The sequence below is a fragment of the Ammodytes marinus genome (assembly GCF_949987685.1).
Source record: "Ammodytes marinus genome assembly, chromosome: 12".
Classification (NCBI taxonomy): domain Eukaryota; kingdom Metazoa; phylum Chordata; class Actinopteri; order Uranoscopiformes; family Ammodytidae; genus Ammodytes; species Ammodytes marinus.
Window position 1 is genome coordinate 15,713,322 of NC_137216.1, and position 19,129 is coordinate 15,732,450.

The 19,129-nt window shown below is 41.5% G+C and overlaps 1 protein-coding gene across 1 annotated transcript in view; it reads right to left on the bottom strand.

The window, feature by feature from the left end:
- The window catches only part of igf2bp2a (insulin-like growth factor 2 mRNA binding protein 2a), a 46,248-nt gene that overhangs the window by 1,670 nt on the left and 25,449 nt on the right, over positions 1-19,129 (bottom strand). Inside the window, exons 3-15 of the mRNA XM_080038663.1 lie at positions 16,485-16,533; positions 15,118-15,169; positions 12,421-12,484; positions 11,369-11,659; positions 10,682-10,816; positions 8,150-8,272; positions 5,957-6,092; positions 4,084-4,218; positions 3,557-3,625; positions 2,813-2,935; positions 2,248-2,322; positions 1,356-1,487; positions 749-862 (exon numbers count right to left, since the gene is read on the bottom strand). Coding sequence (XP_079894789.1) covers positions 749-862; positions 1,356-1,487; positions 2,248-2,322; positions 2,813-2,935; positions 3,557-3,625; positions 4,084-4,218; positions 5,957-6,092; positions 8,150-8,272; positions 10,682-10,816; positions 11,369-11,659; positions 12,421-12,484; positions 15,118-15,169; positions 16,485-16,533 — 1,498 coding nt within the window. The remainder of the gene's footprint in view (positions 1-748; positions 863-1,355; positions 1,488-2,247; positions 2,323-2,812; positions 2,936-3,556; positions 3,626-4,083; positions 4,219-5,956; positions 6,093-8,149; positions 8,273-10,681; positions 10,817-11,368; positions 11,660-12,420; positions 12,485-15,117; positions 15,170-16,484; positions 16,534-19,129) is intronic.

Sequence of the window (19,129 nt, forward strand, 5' to 3'; positions counted from 1 at the left end):
AGAAAAAGGACCACTTCAGTGTAAAAAAAGAAAAGAAAAAAAGACCAATATGTAAAATTTGTTTTAATATACAGATAAATGTCAGTTTTTCTAAGTTCACTTGTTATCCTTGATGTTTTTCGTGCAATTATCCTGCAGTTCCTGCAGTTTTTCCTGTCTGTCAACTGTATTGATATATGCTGCAAAACCAATACAACATTTTTAAAAAAGATCAACAACAACAAGATCACCTTCTGTACATTTTACACTTTTATACCAATACCAACGAAATAAGTATCCGCATTAATTTCTTGTTTAGAAAATACAATTTTGTCAAACAATCCCAACTCAAGGTCGACCTACTAACTTTTTCTGGAGCTTTCAACCACATCATGTAGGCTTTAACAACTTTTCTGTTGCCATGTAGATGGGTCCGCCGACGTGCATGCTCAGTAGCTGTTATGAATTATTCCGTAGCACCTTTGTAAACCGATCCACTCCATGAAAACTGAGACAAACTCCGTACTCTGATGAAGAACGTGTGATATGGTCTTCACTGTTTGGGCTTGTATATGAGGTGTGTCCGCTGTCAGCTGACATCTATCCACTGTCATAGTTGTTTGTATTTACAACTATCTCTGCACCTAGCCCGTCAGTACTGCGTAAACGAGCAGCCGCAATTTTGTCATATGTAAAAAACCATATGTTACCATATGTAACATATGCAAACTAGTGCCTGTGTTGAGATTACGGAGTCTGTTTTGCGTACCTGGCTGGCAAAGAAATGCCCACTGATTTTCACAAAGACCTCGTCGTTCTCGTCTGGAGTTTGGTCCCGCGGTACAATGACCTCAGCACTCGTAAGGTTTTGCAGCTCGTTTACCTAAAATTAAAAAAAAATTAAAAAATAAAAGACACCACAGATTATCATCTGGTTTTGGATTCCACCTCAAACCTCACTTATAAAACACACTGCCATCACTCACTAATAGTTAATGTATTAGATTAAGGTAAATTGAAGCACAAAGCAGGGGATATTTGCCGCACATTAATCATAAATGTGGAGCACCCTTACTGATAACATAACTGTGTACATTTTTTTAATCAATTTACATGAATAGTAGTTTCTTTCAATATGAAGTTTCTGAGTTTTTTTCTTGACATGTAAAAAAGAAGAAGCTGAACAGCAAAGCTTTTCTTTGCTGACGACCTGCTGCTGTTACATTAAGATCAAAATATGTAAATTAGTGAATGTAAAATCACTGACTTTTACTCAAGACAGACTAAGAGCAGTACATAATTTAAATGGTTATTGAATGACTTAGTAACTGTTTCTTTCCGACCTCACTCTGTTTTCAAGCAAAGCATGGACTCACCGTCTTGCCGCCTTTACCGATGACCCTGCCAGCTGCAGTTGAGGGAACCTTGATGTGTGTCTCTAGTTTGACCTCCTCCTTTGCTGAGAAGAAATTCTCTTCTTTCAGCTTCCCAAATATTCGACCTTGGGCCTGGAACACAGAGGAGGGTATGAGACAAGGAGATACTGGGGAAAATGGGGGGAACACGGCGATCCACTGCAGTTTACTATAACACAGGAAAAATCAAATAGTGACTTTATATATATAGTGCATTCAGTAGGTAAAAAATTAGGGTAAAATAACAATAACAAAAATCAAATAAGACATAAAGCCCAGACAACCACATATAAACATAGATAGTAGTGTAGTGACTTTGTCATTGTGAGCTTTGCAGGTAAAACCACCTAGATCTGCTAGGCCTTGTTTAAGAAAATTGACCTTCAATCTTTGTAAAATATTTACTTTATTTACTTTAAATCTTAAATGAGTAATTGTCTAATGGATTTGTCATACATTACAGTTTATGAGATATATATCAATGGCACAATTTACCCCATGGTATTCTCTCCAAAGTCACAACTTACCCCTCACCGGGGGCAAGTTGTGCCACAAGACAACTTTTTTTTCCGAAAGCTATATTTCTTAAACAGTTTATTTCAGATCCAAAGTTATTGTTGCCAGGGATGCACCACGTCCTGAAATATACATACATATTTTAGTTGGAGACATTATTGTCAAGGCCTCACTTTAAAGTCACTTTGAGTAAAAAGTGGCACAACTCACCCCACTCTCCCCTATATGTATTAATGTTCAGCAATTTTATCCTCAACATGGTTGGATACAATTTAAGCATGGAATCATTTATGATTGATACATATTCATACAATCGTTCATAGTGTTTTTTGTTTACCTTAAACTGAGCTTCTGGGGTTCCAGTTATGATAACCATCCTCTCAGTAACATCTGGGCTCTCAGCTGGGGCAATCTGACACACACACACACACACACACACACACACACACACACACACACACACACACACACACACACACACTCGGTTAAATTGAGACAAGTACGTAGACGCTGTGGCTGGTGCTTCTGATTTTTTTCCATGCAGTGCATGTAACTAACCACCGATTCATCAGAGAAGTCTGCAAATTCCTGATTCCAAATGAATGAATCAACTTGGATTAAGTTATGATAAATTCGTTGACCATCTGTCCCACCTTTCTAGACGGGTCTTTCTAAAATTCTTAGCTCACTAGTCATCTCCTTTTATTTTTTTTCTGTTGGACCATAAATAGCAAAAATCCTTAGATGTGGTCTATGAAATGCTGCTGACTCAGCTAATGCTTGGCGTGAAGCTTTAAAAATGGTGCGCTTCTTGACTCTTGTTGGGCCCTACAACAACCCCCACCCCCCCCACCCACACACACACACACACACAAACACTCTGTGGATGCTAAAACACCCACCTTGATGGAAGCTCCAGCGAAGTGGGCAAGTTGTTTGATGTGCTGGCCCTTCTTGCCGATCAGGGCCCCGACTGCCTGAGTTGGAATAAAGAGGTAGACAACCTCCTGTTCTTGAGACTGTTGCTGAAAAAAAAAAGATATAATTCACCACACTTTTAATATACGGTGTCTGCTGACGGTGACAGAGAAAAAACATCTAAAACTCTTTTACAATAGTCACAAAGTTATCTGTTAAAATCATCAGAAAGTGTAGGAGCAGTCGGAAACGACAATTAAATTGAGCTCCCTTCGAGGGTTTTCTCTCTTGGTAAACATACTTTTTTTCTTGCTGCGTCTGAACGGAATATTTCCTATTAAAGTCCATGGTTGCCTCATGTTTTTGTTTTTCTTAGCATGGTAACACTCGTGCGCTTGAGGTTTACAAAGTGATTTTTTTTTACAAGCCACAGAACAACTCTGGGCTAAAAAAGTCCCCTTCTAGAAAATATGCATGGCTTTCTGGTGACTGGGTGACTTGATTAGTCTTGGTAACTTCCTCTTTTCGTCACACTGTGGCAGTCCATTCCTTCCGTGCATACTATAAGTCACTTGCAAAGAGCCACTTTCCTCACCGCGCATGGGCTTTAAATGCCCTCAACTGTTTAAATAACAATTGGGCAGCATCACAAAAAAAATACAAGAAATAAGTGGATGAGTCTCTGATCACCAAGGCAACATTGGTGATCAGATTAAAGGGAAACATACTGAGTGCTGGTGGCTGATGGCACTTGCTGGAGGAACCCCGTACAGGCCACTGAGATGTGAAGAGTGACTCTGAAAAGTGAGATGACAAGCAGACCGATCAGATGGCACACAAACACACTCATAGACACATGCACTTACACGGGTTACACGGGGGAATTTTTTGCGCATAAACTCCCAGTGAATCACACACCCACCAAGTGTCTTTACTATGAGGCACGCAGATACATTCTCGCACACTTGCTCACACCATTTTGGCTCCACCTCGTCAGACTATGAGTGCATACTTTGTTTTACAGACAAACTGACTCATCCCTGGAGAAGATGGGGGAAATTTGGTTGTTTTATAGGACGAACAACATCACACAGGAATACCTGAGTCAAGTTAACGCAGTATTGTTTTTATTGAACCTGGTTTAACATGTGTTTGAAACTAATTGCTCCGTCAAGTCTAAACGATTTGGAACAGTATCTAGATAGCATCCACTCAGTGACTATAATGAAATAAAAATAAAAGGCGTACTACTCACTAAGAATGGGTTGTATCCTGCTGGTGCCACATTGGGCATTGCACCGCGTGGTCCAGCAGAAGGGGGCATCATCGGCAGACCAGAGGAGAAGATGCCCAAGGCATTCAGGTTCAAGCCTGGGAGGTTGGTCTGTTGCTGTGCAAAAGAAGAGAGGCAGTCACGCGTTGAATACTACGAGAAACAAAGCGATACATTATTTTTGTGTTTTATTTTTTTTTTATTTTTACCAATGTTCACTCAAAATATCTCGATTTTTCTTTTAAAAGCACCAAATCAGTTAACATACATTTTTATCTCAGATTTTTCGTCCCCCAATAATGAGATATTAGGCTTTGATACAAAAAAATGCAAAGGCAAATAACTCCTTTTGAGAAAGTGAAGGTTTTACCACCTGTTTTCTAATATTTAATAAACTCCAGTTATCTCCAAAGTTATTTGAAATAACACACATATTGGGCTTTGATTAATTTAGACATATGACTTACAGACATTTTTTGTTGCTATATATATATATATATATATATATATATATATATATATATATATATATATAAGAAAGTTGAATATGTCCCGCAAAATCCAAAGTGGAGCTGAGACATGTGAATCCGCATTAGAGTTGATAATAATAGTTGATTAAAGACTTTTCTTGTGTGATCTGTTCCTTTTACAGTCACTAACTCCATTGCAAGAAAATCTTATGTTTATTTCATCTGTGTCCAGTGAATACCCTTGGTGAATTTGGTTTTCTTTCAATAAAATGAAAAGATTAAGTGTTCCTTCAAAAAAGTTCTTCAACTTTTTTGGTAAAATAAAGATATATATATTTTTTTAAACACTTGACTGTCTGAAAAATGCAATGTCACAATTGAAAAGAGGATGTTTTGGAGTTTATCTGGGTTTATTTTACAGGACAATTTGCTGTTGCAGTGGCATGACAAAACTATTTCCTCCCTCAAAGTCAAGTCAGCTGTTCTGGTGACATGGCTGGGAGACACGCGGTCTTCTTTCACTTCCTTGTTCCCAGAAAGCTTTGTGTGTAATGTCCAAGGTGTCACGCTAGGTGGCCCTCACCGCTCGCTGTAGAGTCGGCGCTCAGCCCAACAGGTGCTGGGACTGCTCTCACCAGCCAGCGCTATTTAACCGCATGATGGGTGACACTTCTTGAAGATTATTTCGGAGCAAATATTTGGACAGTCGAAACGAGGACAGAAAAAACTGTCAGCTCGTGCACCATTGAGTCTCTACACAACACAAGCAATCGTCAACCGCACAGTGAATACAACCACATTTTATGACCATTCATCTTCAGTATCTGCAATGCAATATCCCTGCCATTTCTCTCTCTCTCTCTCTCTCCCTCTCTCTAACTCTCCCTCTCTCTCTCCCTCAGAGGTTGACCTCTCCGGCTGCAGCGCTGGTGATGTCACGAGGGGCGTGGGGGCAGTGTGAAAGAGGAGCTGGGAGATAGGGAGAAGGGCTACAGATATCAAATGGATGCTGGGAATCGCAGTGTGTTACAGCAGAAACACAGACACGCGCAGCGGGGAACTGAGCGTGAGTCACACACAAGCACAAGAATACAATGCAATCAGTTACGCTGTGTTCAAACGCAAGACTCCGTGATGAGCTGTTCACCGATGGTTTACTGTTATCCATTTACCCAGCAGACGGCGACCAGGGGCATTACTAATGCTGTTGGTAACAGGGATTGAATGGGCAGGCAATGCTATCCTGATGTATGTCATCACTCCTCTCCGTTGTTCACCTGTCTGTCCATGTGAGTCAACCTGAGATCATAACCACACACTCGCACACACACAAGGGGAGGAATGTTCGAGAGGCCTGCAGATGGCAACCTTGAAGCTCGACTTACGTTTATAGCAGCAAGGTCATTCTCGTAGGCTTCCCTCAGTTTCTTCATGATCTCTGCCTCGGCTTTGCAACAAGCCTCCATGTCACCCTTCACCGTGATGGTCCTCTCATGGTTGTAAATGTTTAAGTCATGTAACCTGTGAGAGAGATCACAACACAAAGGCACGCAAATAGTGTTAAGTATATCGAAAGCAATTACAAATACAGAGAACAGGCGCACTCATATTCCGCTCACACATTTTCTCAGAAGGTGGATGTGACTGAGCTGAATTTAATTGCATTTCCTGTCTTTGTGTTTATCCGACTTAAGTGTTATTGAAGGCTGTGTCATCAACATCAATGCTATTTGCTCAGGTGAAAAGCGAGTCGGTGTTGCATTTCCATAAAAAGGGGAAAGATTCCCATGTTAACGACTTTCTAGGCATTCGTTTCATCTGACAACATATACAGTGCATTATTAAATGTGAGCTGAATTACATAGAACGATGGACTGTGGCTGACGTACAGTACAACGTCATTGTTTGTGATTATCAGACACTTCCATGTAATGAAGTTGGATAAATCAGAGCATTCAGAAAAACGTGACTTTCCCAGTCATATTTAATGACTTGGATGTTGACATAAATGCTATTCACAAGTCAGAAACTCCTAATGTCCATGAATCTGGTATGAAATTAAATGACTGGAAACACATACATCATTGCAATGAACATGTTGTCTCTCAGCTCAAACTAAAATAAACCTGATGACATCCTCATGGTCATTTTCTTCTCAGTACTGACAAAGCTCCTCCATTGAATCAGAAGCTTTTATACAACGCACAAATCTGTTCGCAGGCTGAGCACATCTCACGATGATAAACAAATTTTTGTATATAAAATCGGTGGAGTGCCCCTTTAAAGAACTTGTTTGTACCTCACAAGGTCAAGGTGTCAATATCAGCGTCAGCGGCACTTTATAAAGATTAAATGGATTTGGATTTGGATATGGATTCATCCATCTCTATTAAGAGCACAACTGCTATGTAAAACATTAGAGTAGAAACCCTGCAGCAAGAGCTTGATGTTATCGCTTTGTGCAACCACAGAATTACAACTCAATCTGTCTGATATTAAACCACAATTAACCTCAGTCAGGTCAAACAAAGTTTAAGCGAAAAACTCTTTTGCACTCAAGTGGTTCTCACACATGTTTTTGGCAAAGCGACTGGAAATCTTAACAAATCTTAAAGGTGGAGTCGTTGATTCTGGAGTACGCTTGTTGACAAAATCACTTTTTATCAAAATCAGTGAATATCTCCTCAAGATCGGCTACCTGTCCGCACTGTGTGCATGCTGAAAAAAATCCAGTGTTAATGCACACCCAAGCCCCTTTAAACAGACATGTTGCTATCTAAGGTGGGCACCCTTTGTGTACACCCCCTCGATTTACATCCCAGTTTACAGAGCCTAGGCTGTGTATTGGTAGCAGATTTATTTTCAGCTCACACACAGTACAGACAGGCAACAGATCATAAGGAGATATTCACTGATTTTGACAAAAAGTGATTTTGACAACAAGCATTCTCCAGAATCGCTGACTCCACCTTTAAGCAGCAGCTATTCTCTATTTTCTGGTAGGTATTTCACAAAGCCATCCATATTGAATGTACTGTTTGCCTCTCAAACGGACCTTCTCTCTCTTCTTTCTCCTTCCTCTCCATCTCTCTCTCTCTCTTAAGGCTCATTATGTCCTCAGTGCTCACAGAGACAGAGCAATTCATTAGCCCCAAATAAGCAGAGGCTGGTGAGCGTGGCCTGTTAAATGGGGTGTAACCACCACCCCTTCTCTAATATCATGTTCTGGAGTGGTAGAGCTGTAATCAACTCTTCTCATTTGTTCTCTCAGATTTAAGTGAAACCACATGCGGAGAGGCTAATGAGGTGGAGAAAGGTGTGGCACCGAGAAGTCCAAATCGCCGCCTGTTATTTGTGCATCTGGATTACAAATGTCTAATTGGCAGCCAATTTTTAATTGCTGCCAAGTGCCGCAATCATACAAGACCCCAAGTCGAAGTTTAGAGTGGTTTTGTGTGTGTGTGTGTGTGTGTGTGTGTGTGTGTGTGTGTGTGTGTGTGTGTGTGTGTGTGTGTGTGTGTGTGCGTGCATGCATGCGTGTGTGTGCGAAAGAGGAAGCAGCGGGAGAGGCGACTTACGAGGAGATAGTAATCTTGGTCCCTGTGTCCTCCTCGATCTTCTTCAGGTTGCGGCCCTCCTTCCCAATCAGCCGGCCCACCAGGCTGTTGTGGGCAAGGATTTTCAGAGGGATCTCCTCCGTCCTACACAAACACACATATACACACACACAAGCGCTTAGGTTAGGTGAGAATATGAGTTCCGCCGAATGTCACTGATGTGGTGTGAGGAATGTTATGGTTCGATAGGGATGGACAGGAATGTGGACAGCTGCCCAGTTGGAAGTGCTGGTGTAAGCACATGGCGCAATGTTAAGACAGTGTGTGCAGACTTTTTTTTATTGAAACTTTACACAGATTTTCACAGGAAGATCATCAGAGGTCTTGTCCTCCTGCACTCAAAAGTTGTGTTTCCTGGTCAGTTTCTTTCATCAGCAAAATAAAATACACTATGGAGTCCTGGATTCCCCCTAAATTCCTAATATTTCACCAGGAAAGAACCACGTAATTTGGCCATAACTCTAGATAAAATTGTGAAAGTGTGCAGTTTTTACACTTCCAATTAATCCATTTTGATTAACCGCTAAAGTAGTAAAACATGTTATAGTCAGCACAAAGCTGCTGAACTGAAGATGCGATGCAAAAGTGTAAAATTATTCTACAGGAATGCATGCAATTTAACATTAAGGAAGAAAAACGTTTCTGATAATATTTTCCCATTCATGCCATATACAGTATGGTAACAAAAATTAGTTTCGCCAAATAATTTTGCATGAAATTGCTCCACCTAACCCTGGCAGAATCAGGGGCAAAAACTGAAATGACCATTTCAGTTTGGTGATTAAGTCTTTCATAGAAACTGAAAGAGTACGCAAGGTTAACTATTTCACTTATATTTATTCCGACTTCAACAATATTATCCAGTAAATGTTTTTATTTGCTGGTTGAACTTAGTTTGTGGACAATGATGGCCTGAGATTTTGATTGGGAAATGTTGCTCAGTTGACTGGGTATTGTTATATTGTTTGTACAACACAATAACTAAAACTTCAATTCAATAATAATAATGATACATAAATACTGAATTGAGATTAATAGAGCCCCCCTCTGTCAAAGACATAACTCTGGAAATCATTGACTGCATATATAACGTCCCTATTATGTGCCTTTAATTGATACCAAATTACCTTTTTAAGACAAAAAAACGAAAATATACTGTATGTCTGTGAGTAGATGGGGACACGATATTGGGAAAAGGAGGAGCATTACTTTGATATTATTGATATGTCTTCTATGTGGGAAAATTGTGAGTTGCAAGTGTGAATTAAGGGTGTGGTTTGGTGGGTGGAGGGTATAAACAGCTGCAGGAGGTTTCCTTTTGAACTCGGCCACAGATTTTGTGGTGCGTTTGTGTGGAGGGGAGGGGAGGGGGTTAGTAGGTGTTGGCCTATGCTTTAATGTCAAATGAGTTTGGGTTGAGCTGTGGGGGTGAGCAAGGCGAGATGACAGTGTTGTCGGTTGGGGTTTCACTGGGTGTGTGGGGGCGAATGAGGAGACATGTTTCTTCCCTGCAGGTGTGGCACATGGGCGGGCCAGGGTGTGGTCATTTGGTCTAAACGCAGCATAGGTGTGGACGTCATTGTGAATTTGAGAGAAGGATTAGGGATTTTCTTTTTCTTTAATCTATTTGTTTCATTGACAGACTTTAATGAATAGCCTGACATTTTGGGGAATATGCATATTGTTTGGAGCCAGATGAGAAAATCAAATACAACTCTCTTCTATCTCTACTAAGCCACATCCAGCAGCAGATTTGCTAAACCATAGGTCACAAAATCCACCTACCAGCACTTGTAAAGCTAACTCATTAAAAAATTCTATTTACTCATAGTTTTGCATACATGCCAAGCAGCAGCCTTTAATCTTGAACCAACCAACAGCCTAATCTATTCTCAGGTTTAATGGGAAGACCACACTGATACAACACACACTGGGCACACGAAATAACCGACAAAATAAAAAAGCCAAAACAAAACTAATTTGAGCATTATGTCCGTGAAAACACTTTCAAATGGAAGCAAATGTATTTTCCAGAAAGTAGGATGGAGCCCATAAAGAGTGCAGCTCCCTCGGCAAGCAACACTTTTCAAAATAAACATAGCCAGACATACAGTAAGTGTTGAATGTGTAGAAGGAGGATGTTGGTGCTCAGATCCAGCGGATATCTCAAAGAGTTTGAAAGGTGCGGTTATCGTTAAAAGTGTCAAGACCAATTAAGACACCAAGTTGCCCTTGCTTCTTAAATGCTAAGCCAAGGTCACGTGTTTAGCCTACGTGAGTGTGCACTATGTTTACTGTGTTAGTGGTCTACGTCCCCGCACTATGAGATTAGAAGGTGAGCAGGCTGGTTAAAAGGATAAGATTACAGCTCTGAAGACATTATGGCTAATCTCCCTGAGTGAGTATATGAAGGCTTTGCGTAGGCCCATCAGAGTGTGTTTTACGCGAAGGTTTGTATGAATGATCAAGTGTGTAGTATGTATTGTAACTCACGTCTTGGTCTCATTGGCCTCCTTCTGCATGATGTCCAGGATCATGCGACAGGCGGAGGAGCAGCCTTCGGGAGTTGAGTGGATGGTGATGGGCTTTTCTGCCGCACCAGCATTTTCCTTCCGATGGATGTCCACCCTGAGAGAGGCATAGACAAACAGGAAGACAATGAACTCAACCGTATAAAGGAATAGAGACAGAAGCCAGAGAATAAATTCAAATCCACTTGCATTGACTGTTAAAGGTGGAGTAGCGATTCGTAAGAACGCTTGTTGTCAAAATCAATTTTTTTGTCAATACCAGAGAATATCTCCTCATCATCCGCAACCTGTCCATACTGTGTGTTCTCTGAAAAATCTGGTGTTAATACACAGCCTAGGCTCTGTAACTGGTATGTAAACCAGCCTACCGTAGCTAGCAACATGCCCGTTTAGTACGAAAACACAGTTTTTGTAGTAAACCCCCTCTCCCTCGAACACATACAGCTGGTGATATTTAATGTTTTCACTAAGCTGTGAATTGACAATTTTTTTCCCAGCGCATACACAGTAGGCTACGGACAGGTAGCGGATCGTGAGGGGATATTCACTGATTTTGACAAAAAAGTGATTTTGACAACAAGCATTCTCCAGAATCACTGACTCACATTGAATCACACTGATACATTATTTTTAAATTTTGTTAACTCACTTGGACTGTGTTTGTTTGGTGACATTCTTGATGGTGAGGCCCTCCTTGCCGATGATGGCTCCCACAAACTGAGTAGGCACAAGCATGCGCAGGGGGAAGTCCTGTTGCCTATGGCGTGGAGGTCCATAGTCTCCTGAGGGCCCGGGCTGAGAGGGGCCCATGTCCCGGGACGACCGGCCCCCGCGTCGCGTGCGGGGACCCTGGTCGGGCGGAGCAGCATCCATGTCCACAATATATGACACCTTGAAAGAGTAGTCGTCGAACTGCTGTCCTGTTAACTTCTCAATGGCTCTGGGGGGTGGGGAGAGGAGCAGGGAGAGGCAGTGTGAGGCAACAGTAATAAAATTAAGAGGCTTATTGTTGATATAATCAATTCTAATTGTGAAGACGAGGAGATAATTAAAATAGCAACGATTTAAAGATTTAAAAAGAGAAACTGATGCCGCTAAAACAATCGCTTCTACTTCTACTACGTGTGTCCATGATGCTACCTCATGTACCCTGCTTTCTGAAAATGATTTTACTGAGAGCAGGTAAGTTATGAGTATGGCTGTAAAATCCAATCTCGTAATTTATTTGCTCTCAGTAAAATCATTTTCAGTTTGCATCATAAGACAACACAACAAAGTTTGGAACATTCATTCGGTCATGGCTCATATGATAAACTCCGGTGGAGCAGATTAAATCATTATTGACTCACCCTAGGACAAAATCATTAAGAATGCAGCTAAAAACAGCTATGTTGCGTGATCTGTTAAATTGGCATTGAAACTTTGTGATCACAGAGAAAGAATTTTTTTCTTTTTAACCCTTCACTGCCTAACACCCTTTGATAGTGACTTTTCTGCTCCTCAGGTGTCACCATTGTTGGAGGATGAGGAAATTCCAGTTTCTGTTTTGGTCCAGCTCTGAACCCTTATGCTTTCTAATCGTACAGCTATACACCCAAAGTAAACAGACAACTATGTGAACACCCTTAGGTAGAAAAGGCAAGTTATCACACGCCTCACTCTTGGTGCTTGGCTACATCAGTCATTATTTGTGCTGCTTACACTTTAGCTTCCTCCTTGGTTGCGTATGTAACATTCACCACTGCTGTTTCAGTATCGGTGTTCACTGTGAAACAAGACAGAGAGAGAGAGAGAGAGAGAGAGAGAGAGAGAGAGAGAGAGAGAGACCATGAGGCACAGTAAGCAAAGGTTGGAGCCACATTTACACATGCACATAGCAGCTCTTTGTTGTCACTGTAGGTGAGTCAGACACGGGTTCCTGTGGCGACCGGGAGAGCCACTTGTCCATATGAATCCATTGCAGCCATCACCACACTGGCTTCCCTCCAGACCCCGCTGCTGCTTCAACAGACAGGAGCTGCTAACACACAATAGCCTGGCTGCCACTTGCACAATAACCTATTTAAGTTTGACATGACAGCCTAAACAAAGCAAGTAGTCTGTGGTAAAGTACAATGCAGCGTGCAGCAGCAGAGGCACACCTTGGGAAGATTTATGGTCCTGCACTGCTTTTTGATAATAAAGTGAGCATAAAGGTCTCAGTTATGAGACCTTTATGCTTTTTTTTTAAGAATTTTCTTTTGAGCATTTTTGCTTTTCTTAGATAGGTTTTTTGGAGAGACAGAGTTGAAGTGGGGCAAAGAGGGGAAGACAAGCAGAGAACTGACCCGGGCGGGATTCGAACCCTGGTCTGCTGCGGGGCCTGTGCTTGGGGGGGCGACGCTCTGACCACTGCGCCACAAGCAACCCTACCTTTATGCTTTTTGATGTAACGTGAGATGTTTTAATGCCCAACAAATACATGCCAGATTCATATGAACTTAATTATTAGTTGCAGCCCTACAATGAGAAAGAATCATATATTCAGGGATTGTTTTATGCATAAGTATTATGTTACTTTTGTTGTGTAAACCCATATCTTTAATGATTAATGAGCACAGTTGACAGTGAGAGTTAGAGAAAAAGAAACACATCGTGTCTTATTGGTGAAATGCCTCCTGGTATAAAAAAAGAAGGGCATCTGTCAGAGGAGACAATGGCTTCTTTGCTTCGTCAACGATGGACCTCTGTTTGTGTGACCGCCACAAATGTCAAAATGATGAGTCAACAAAGAAGCCACTGCTCTTTGATTGTGAGTAGTGACCCCAAAGCCTGCTTGAAAATTGCCGAATATGCTCTGGGTCAAAAGTGTGCTCATTAACTATAACATAGACAGGCCATGCGAGCTAGTTTGCCAACATTGTAGAAATAGTCAGACAAATGTTCTAGATTAGATAGATAGACTTTGCTTTGATGGTGGACAGCAGGTCTGGAAGGGTTAAAAGGCAGTGAGCGCGCCCAGCTGGCTTAGAGAGGGCGGGTAGGGCAGAGCCTGGCGTGGTGCCCGGCCACAGCGCTCGCAAAGCCAGCTCTGCCCCTGTCCCGCCCCGCCACCGGCAGCCTCAAGCAATGCCACACAGGAACATGGGACTCCTCCAAAAAACCTCACCCCGTAACCAGAGAGCCCTGGACGCGGGTGGAGAAAAGTGAAGACAGGAAGCTGGACATAGGAATTAAGACGCGGGGGACAGATGCACGAGCTAGCTGGCTCTCTGGAAGCTCTAATAAGACACTGGGGGCTCTGACCAAGGAGAGGGGAATGCTGCGCTGGTGTCTTCTATGGTACAAAAGTAGGCTGTTTTACAGTAGCGTACTGGAAACTAGTTAAGCAAAGTCATTTCTCTGCTGGGTTCTCTTTTAGCGCCTGTCATGACTACAGTGGGTGGTAGTTTGTCTTGTTTGACGCACAGAAAGACACTGTGTGCGTGTTGCATGTACTGTATGTGAGTGTGAGAGGATGTGTGTGTTTTCTAGGTGTCTGTCTCTCGCTACGTGTGCATGTAATCCACTTGTAATGTGTGTGTGTAGACAACAAAAAGTTATTTGAGATAGCTGTCTTCCTGACTACTCCGCAGACACACCCACACTCTTAGAGGTGGAGTGGATTTTGGAGAATGCTTGTTGTCAAAATCAATTTTTGTCAGTGAAGATCTCCTCATGATCTGCTACCTGTCTGTACTATGTGTGCGCAAGGCACTGTTAATAGGCATGTTGCTAGCTACGGTGGGCCCCCCTTTTCTTTTTTACATAGGCTTTGTTTACGTACCAGTTTACAGAGGCTAGGTACTGTATTAACACCAGTATTTTGACAGTGCACAGCAATCACAGTATGGACAGGTAGGTGATCCTGAGGAGATATTCACTGATTTTGACAAAAACTGATTTTGTCAACAAGCATTATCCAGAATTGCTGACTCCACCTTTAAATAACCACAGAAAATACAGAAGCCTCAGCAAGGGCGCCTACAGTGTCCTCCCGCATTAGCATGATGCAGACCCCCCTTGTACAGGCATAAACACACACTACAAACTACAGTACTACTGGACTTCTGCTCTCCGGGTGGTCGGACTTATAAGACATACATGAACACACGCAGACAGAGAGACAGCCATACAGACAGACAGGCGCAGCGATAAAGGCTGATTTATGGGGCAGAGATGGGTTATGCTTTGATAATGGGTGCGTGTGGGACGATGGTAATGAGGTAGTCAAGTCACGCAGAGAGTCGTGACTAGCTCTGAGGTCCCATTGCGTGTGATGCTAAACAGACATGTGTGCATTCATTGATCAGTGGGAGCCGGGCAGGCCATGATAGTGATGTGCACACAGTGAAAACATTGAGGAGAGGGGTTCTGTACCTTGTTCAACGTTTTCTGCAGTACCATACTGAGCGAGAAGGCCGTCTAAAACCTGATGAAGAAACAACAGGGTGAGACTGGATACATACACGCACATACACACACACACACACACACACACACACACACACACACACACACACACACACACACACACACACACACACACACACACACACACACACACACACACACACACACACACACACACACACACACACACACATCTGGTTCTCCTATTGTGTATGTGGGCCAGTGTTTAAGTAAAAATAGAACACGTGGAAATGTGTGTGTTGCTGTAAGTCCCAAAACGCTTGTCAGATGTTTTAATACACAGACAATACACAATGCTATGTTTAAATAATGAATGTTTCTGGTGTTGTTAAAAGGACTGTTTACAATAGTAATGCTATTGATCGCAGCTGTCAAACTGGCAGAAGGTTTCAGTTATGATCAGTTAAACACACTGTCATGAATTATTCTTTGCTAAATACTAACTAACAGGGTTTGCCGTTTCGGTCAAATCCCCTGACTGACAAGATAGGTTCATCTATTCATACATGAAGTTCTAGCTGTTTGGAGAAACTGATAAATCAGAAATGACATAGTTATATATCCTTGTCAGAAAGGTTCAGGAGTCCCGACATGGTTTGACTTGTGTAAATCTCTGTTGTTTTACTTGATAAATTGTCAATTTAATTTTATTTGTTACGAGTCTGTTGTAAGGTCACCGTCAGTGTCACTACAAACTTCACAGATTACACTGACTACTTGTGTAATCTTTTGTGACTTTTCAGTAATAAACTCTAACGTTTCATCTCTCAGAATTTAGATTAAAATGCATTTAACGTTTGGCGGAACTCAATACTACATGCATATGATATAAACATAAATCATATCCTAAACTAATTACTGTATATCAAATACATTATATTTATTCATTACTAAAATGTGAAAAAATAAATATTAGAAGCTGATAAGAGACCTAGAGAGGCAGATAGATGCAGTTTTGGGCCTTGCTCTGAAGGGGTTAATATGGATATTTTCATTTTAAATTTCTTAATGGTCCGAGAAGTTTTGTGAGTAAAGCACGACGGCTGAGATAGTCACATAGATAAACCACATGGACCCCCGCAGGGTTACAGATGTTGACACAGTGTCATCCAAACAGTGACGTGGATACGAGCACACACACAAACACAAACGTTAGTCTACAGAGATACAGTGTACACTTCTTAAAGCCTGTGACTCATATTCGGGAAACCAGTTTATGTGCTACCTGGTGTTTCAACTGAGCGACACTGTCACAAACACAAAAACACACACACACACACACACACACACACACACAAAGACAAACAACTGACCTCCCACTGTAGATGAGGGGGAATGTTCCGGATCTGGATCTTCCGGCTCCTGCAGAGATGAGAGACACAGACAGAGTGGATTTAACAGACCTGAACCACAATCTCAAATGCACATACACACTGAAACACACTTGAGTTATTGTGGTTGTTGTTGTTTTTTACAGAAAAGCCGATCTTCACACATATATACTTATGATATACAACATACACATTCGCCGTAGCAACAGCCGAGGAGCAGAGGCGTTTGGCAGACGAGTGAATTAAATGCAGAGTCATGTCATTTAACAGTCGCCCCCACTGCTCATTAGAAAAGTATAACAAATCAAACGCGTGTCGTACAGCTGAAGGAAATGTTCTGTATGTGTGTAGGTGAGGACGTTTATTAGACAGCAGCTAGTGGCTCTCAGTAAAACCCTCCTACGAGTGCTATTCTTACATCTCTTATTACAGTATGAGGCGTGCATGTGACAAAAACAACATTAAAAAACGGATTTTAAAAAATGCTGTATTATTGAATACATCCCAAACCGATCATTTACTTTAGTGCACTTTGTAAACTTGTTTTTTTATAGCGTCTTTGTTATTGCCGTATGTATAGTCTATTCCTTGGTAATCGCTGTTGATGGTGTTCTTCCATGTTTTTATGCTGCCCTCCAGGGCCAATAAAGATGTACTGAATTCAATTGAATTGAATTTGATTGAGAGAAAAACACAGCAATCTGCTCCCTTTTTTTCAAACAATGCATAATTTACCAATTTAAAAATAACAAAGCAGCCAATTTCTGTTTGAGATTGGAACCTGAAAGAGGAAAATAAAGAAACCCTGGGCAGAAGTCATACAATTCACACACAAGTTTTAATTCCAGCCATTTCTTGGACCGTAAAATCAAGTTTTCCTCATTCATCATGAAGTGGTACGAGCATTACAGGGTGTGTTTTGGTGAGAGAGCAAAATATAGAAACAAAAAACACCCATACCAACGGACAAACAAGAGATATAGTTATTACTTGACAATGTATCGCTCCTCTTTTCAACCGGCATTCATTTAATGGGTCTATATATTATTTGTAGCATGTCCACCTGGCACCTTGCCAGAATGTGTGGGTAACAACAAAAATATGACTAGATCCCCTGATTTATCAAGCTGATGCTGATTTGATTTTTGGTTTTTAAACGTGTCATTCGAAAAAGACAAGCGTACACAAACAAAACATGTCCCCTCTCTGCCTGGTCATTTTGGGATCCAGAGCTTTTCACACAGTGTTGGAAAGGCCGCTTCCCTCATGCACCCGCACTCGCCGTGCCCGCGCTCATATTACTTTTGGACATTCCATGCGCACAGAGGGGCAGAGAGTTCAGCGGAGGAGTAGTGTCTGTTTGTGTGCGTTATTGACCAAAACGTGAGTTTGTCCATTGTGAACGGCACATAACATGCTTTAAGTTAAGCCTACCGTGACTTGTATATTTCTTAAGCTTTATGAGTGTTTAAAGTGAGTTTATTACCTGTTTGTCACAGCCTGTGTTAAGCTAATTGTTATGTAGAAAACGGCGATTTTGCCCACTTCATTATCCTAATTTATGCATCCTTAGTTGAAGTTACTAGTCTGGTGTCACACTATTATATGTAAGCCCCTGATATTAATGTTGTTTCGCTACATATAGTGCAATTTCGGCGATCTTTTGTGTGTGTGAATTCGCGGGTCGTTTATAGTGTAACGGTCACGTTAATGAGCCATTAAGCCCTTTGTTCTATATGTTTCCCGCCTTTGACCACTTAAACCTGCAGTGTGTAGAATGTTGGGTTTTATTTCCTAGCAGATTTTGTAGAAAGTAATTATAATATCCATAAATACATTTAATTTAGTGCATAATAGCTGAAAAAAAAGTTTAGAATGATTATTTTTTCCCTCAGAAAGGGTCTCATATATGTCCATATTTCTGCATATTTTGGACCAAGGCCTAGTGCCACCATATTGAAAGTGTCATAGTTGGAATGTCATCAGGTGCATTGTTTAGAATTTAGAATTGTTCTTGTCCTTGAAGGCCACTGTAGCTTCTGTTATTATTCAAAAGGGTTGGGGTTACCCAGGGAGTGTTGCTTTCTAGAACTTTGTAGAACTTTCTTGATGATGTCATATTACACACTGCACCTTTAACACTGGTTTGTGTTTCACCATTGTAACACTGTGTTAGTGAAAGAGTATATGTCTGTTTAGCCTACCTGTAGTAATGCACCGGCAATACTGTTATTCCTTTTATCATATTTGTGAACATACTGTATAGCCTATATTATTCGATATTAATGCAAGTGTGGTTTCTTGTCTATTTCCTTTTCAGACCACACACACTCTGTTACTTATGCAGACATAACCCCAAAGCCTAAGTTAATTAACCTGTGCATTGCTGTGCTGTGCTGTAAACCACCAAAGTCTGCTATTAAAGCCCATGACTGCATCCTATACTCTACTGTGTGTTCTTACCGACACCCCAGGAAGACACTCTGCTCTAACCCAATAGCATACAGTCCACCCATTCAACACACAGAGTTCCGCTCTCCTTCCACTAGTGAGCGTGTCGGCTCAAAACAGCAAAGCCACACAAACCGCCCAGCGACCACAAGCTGTTAACAACTACATTAACGTGA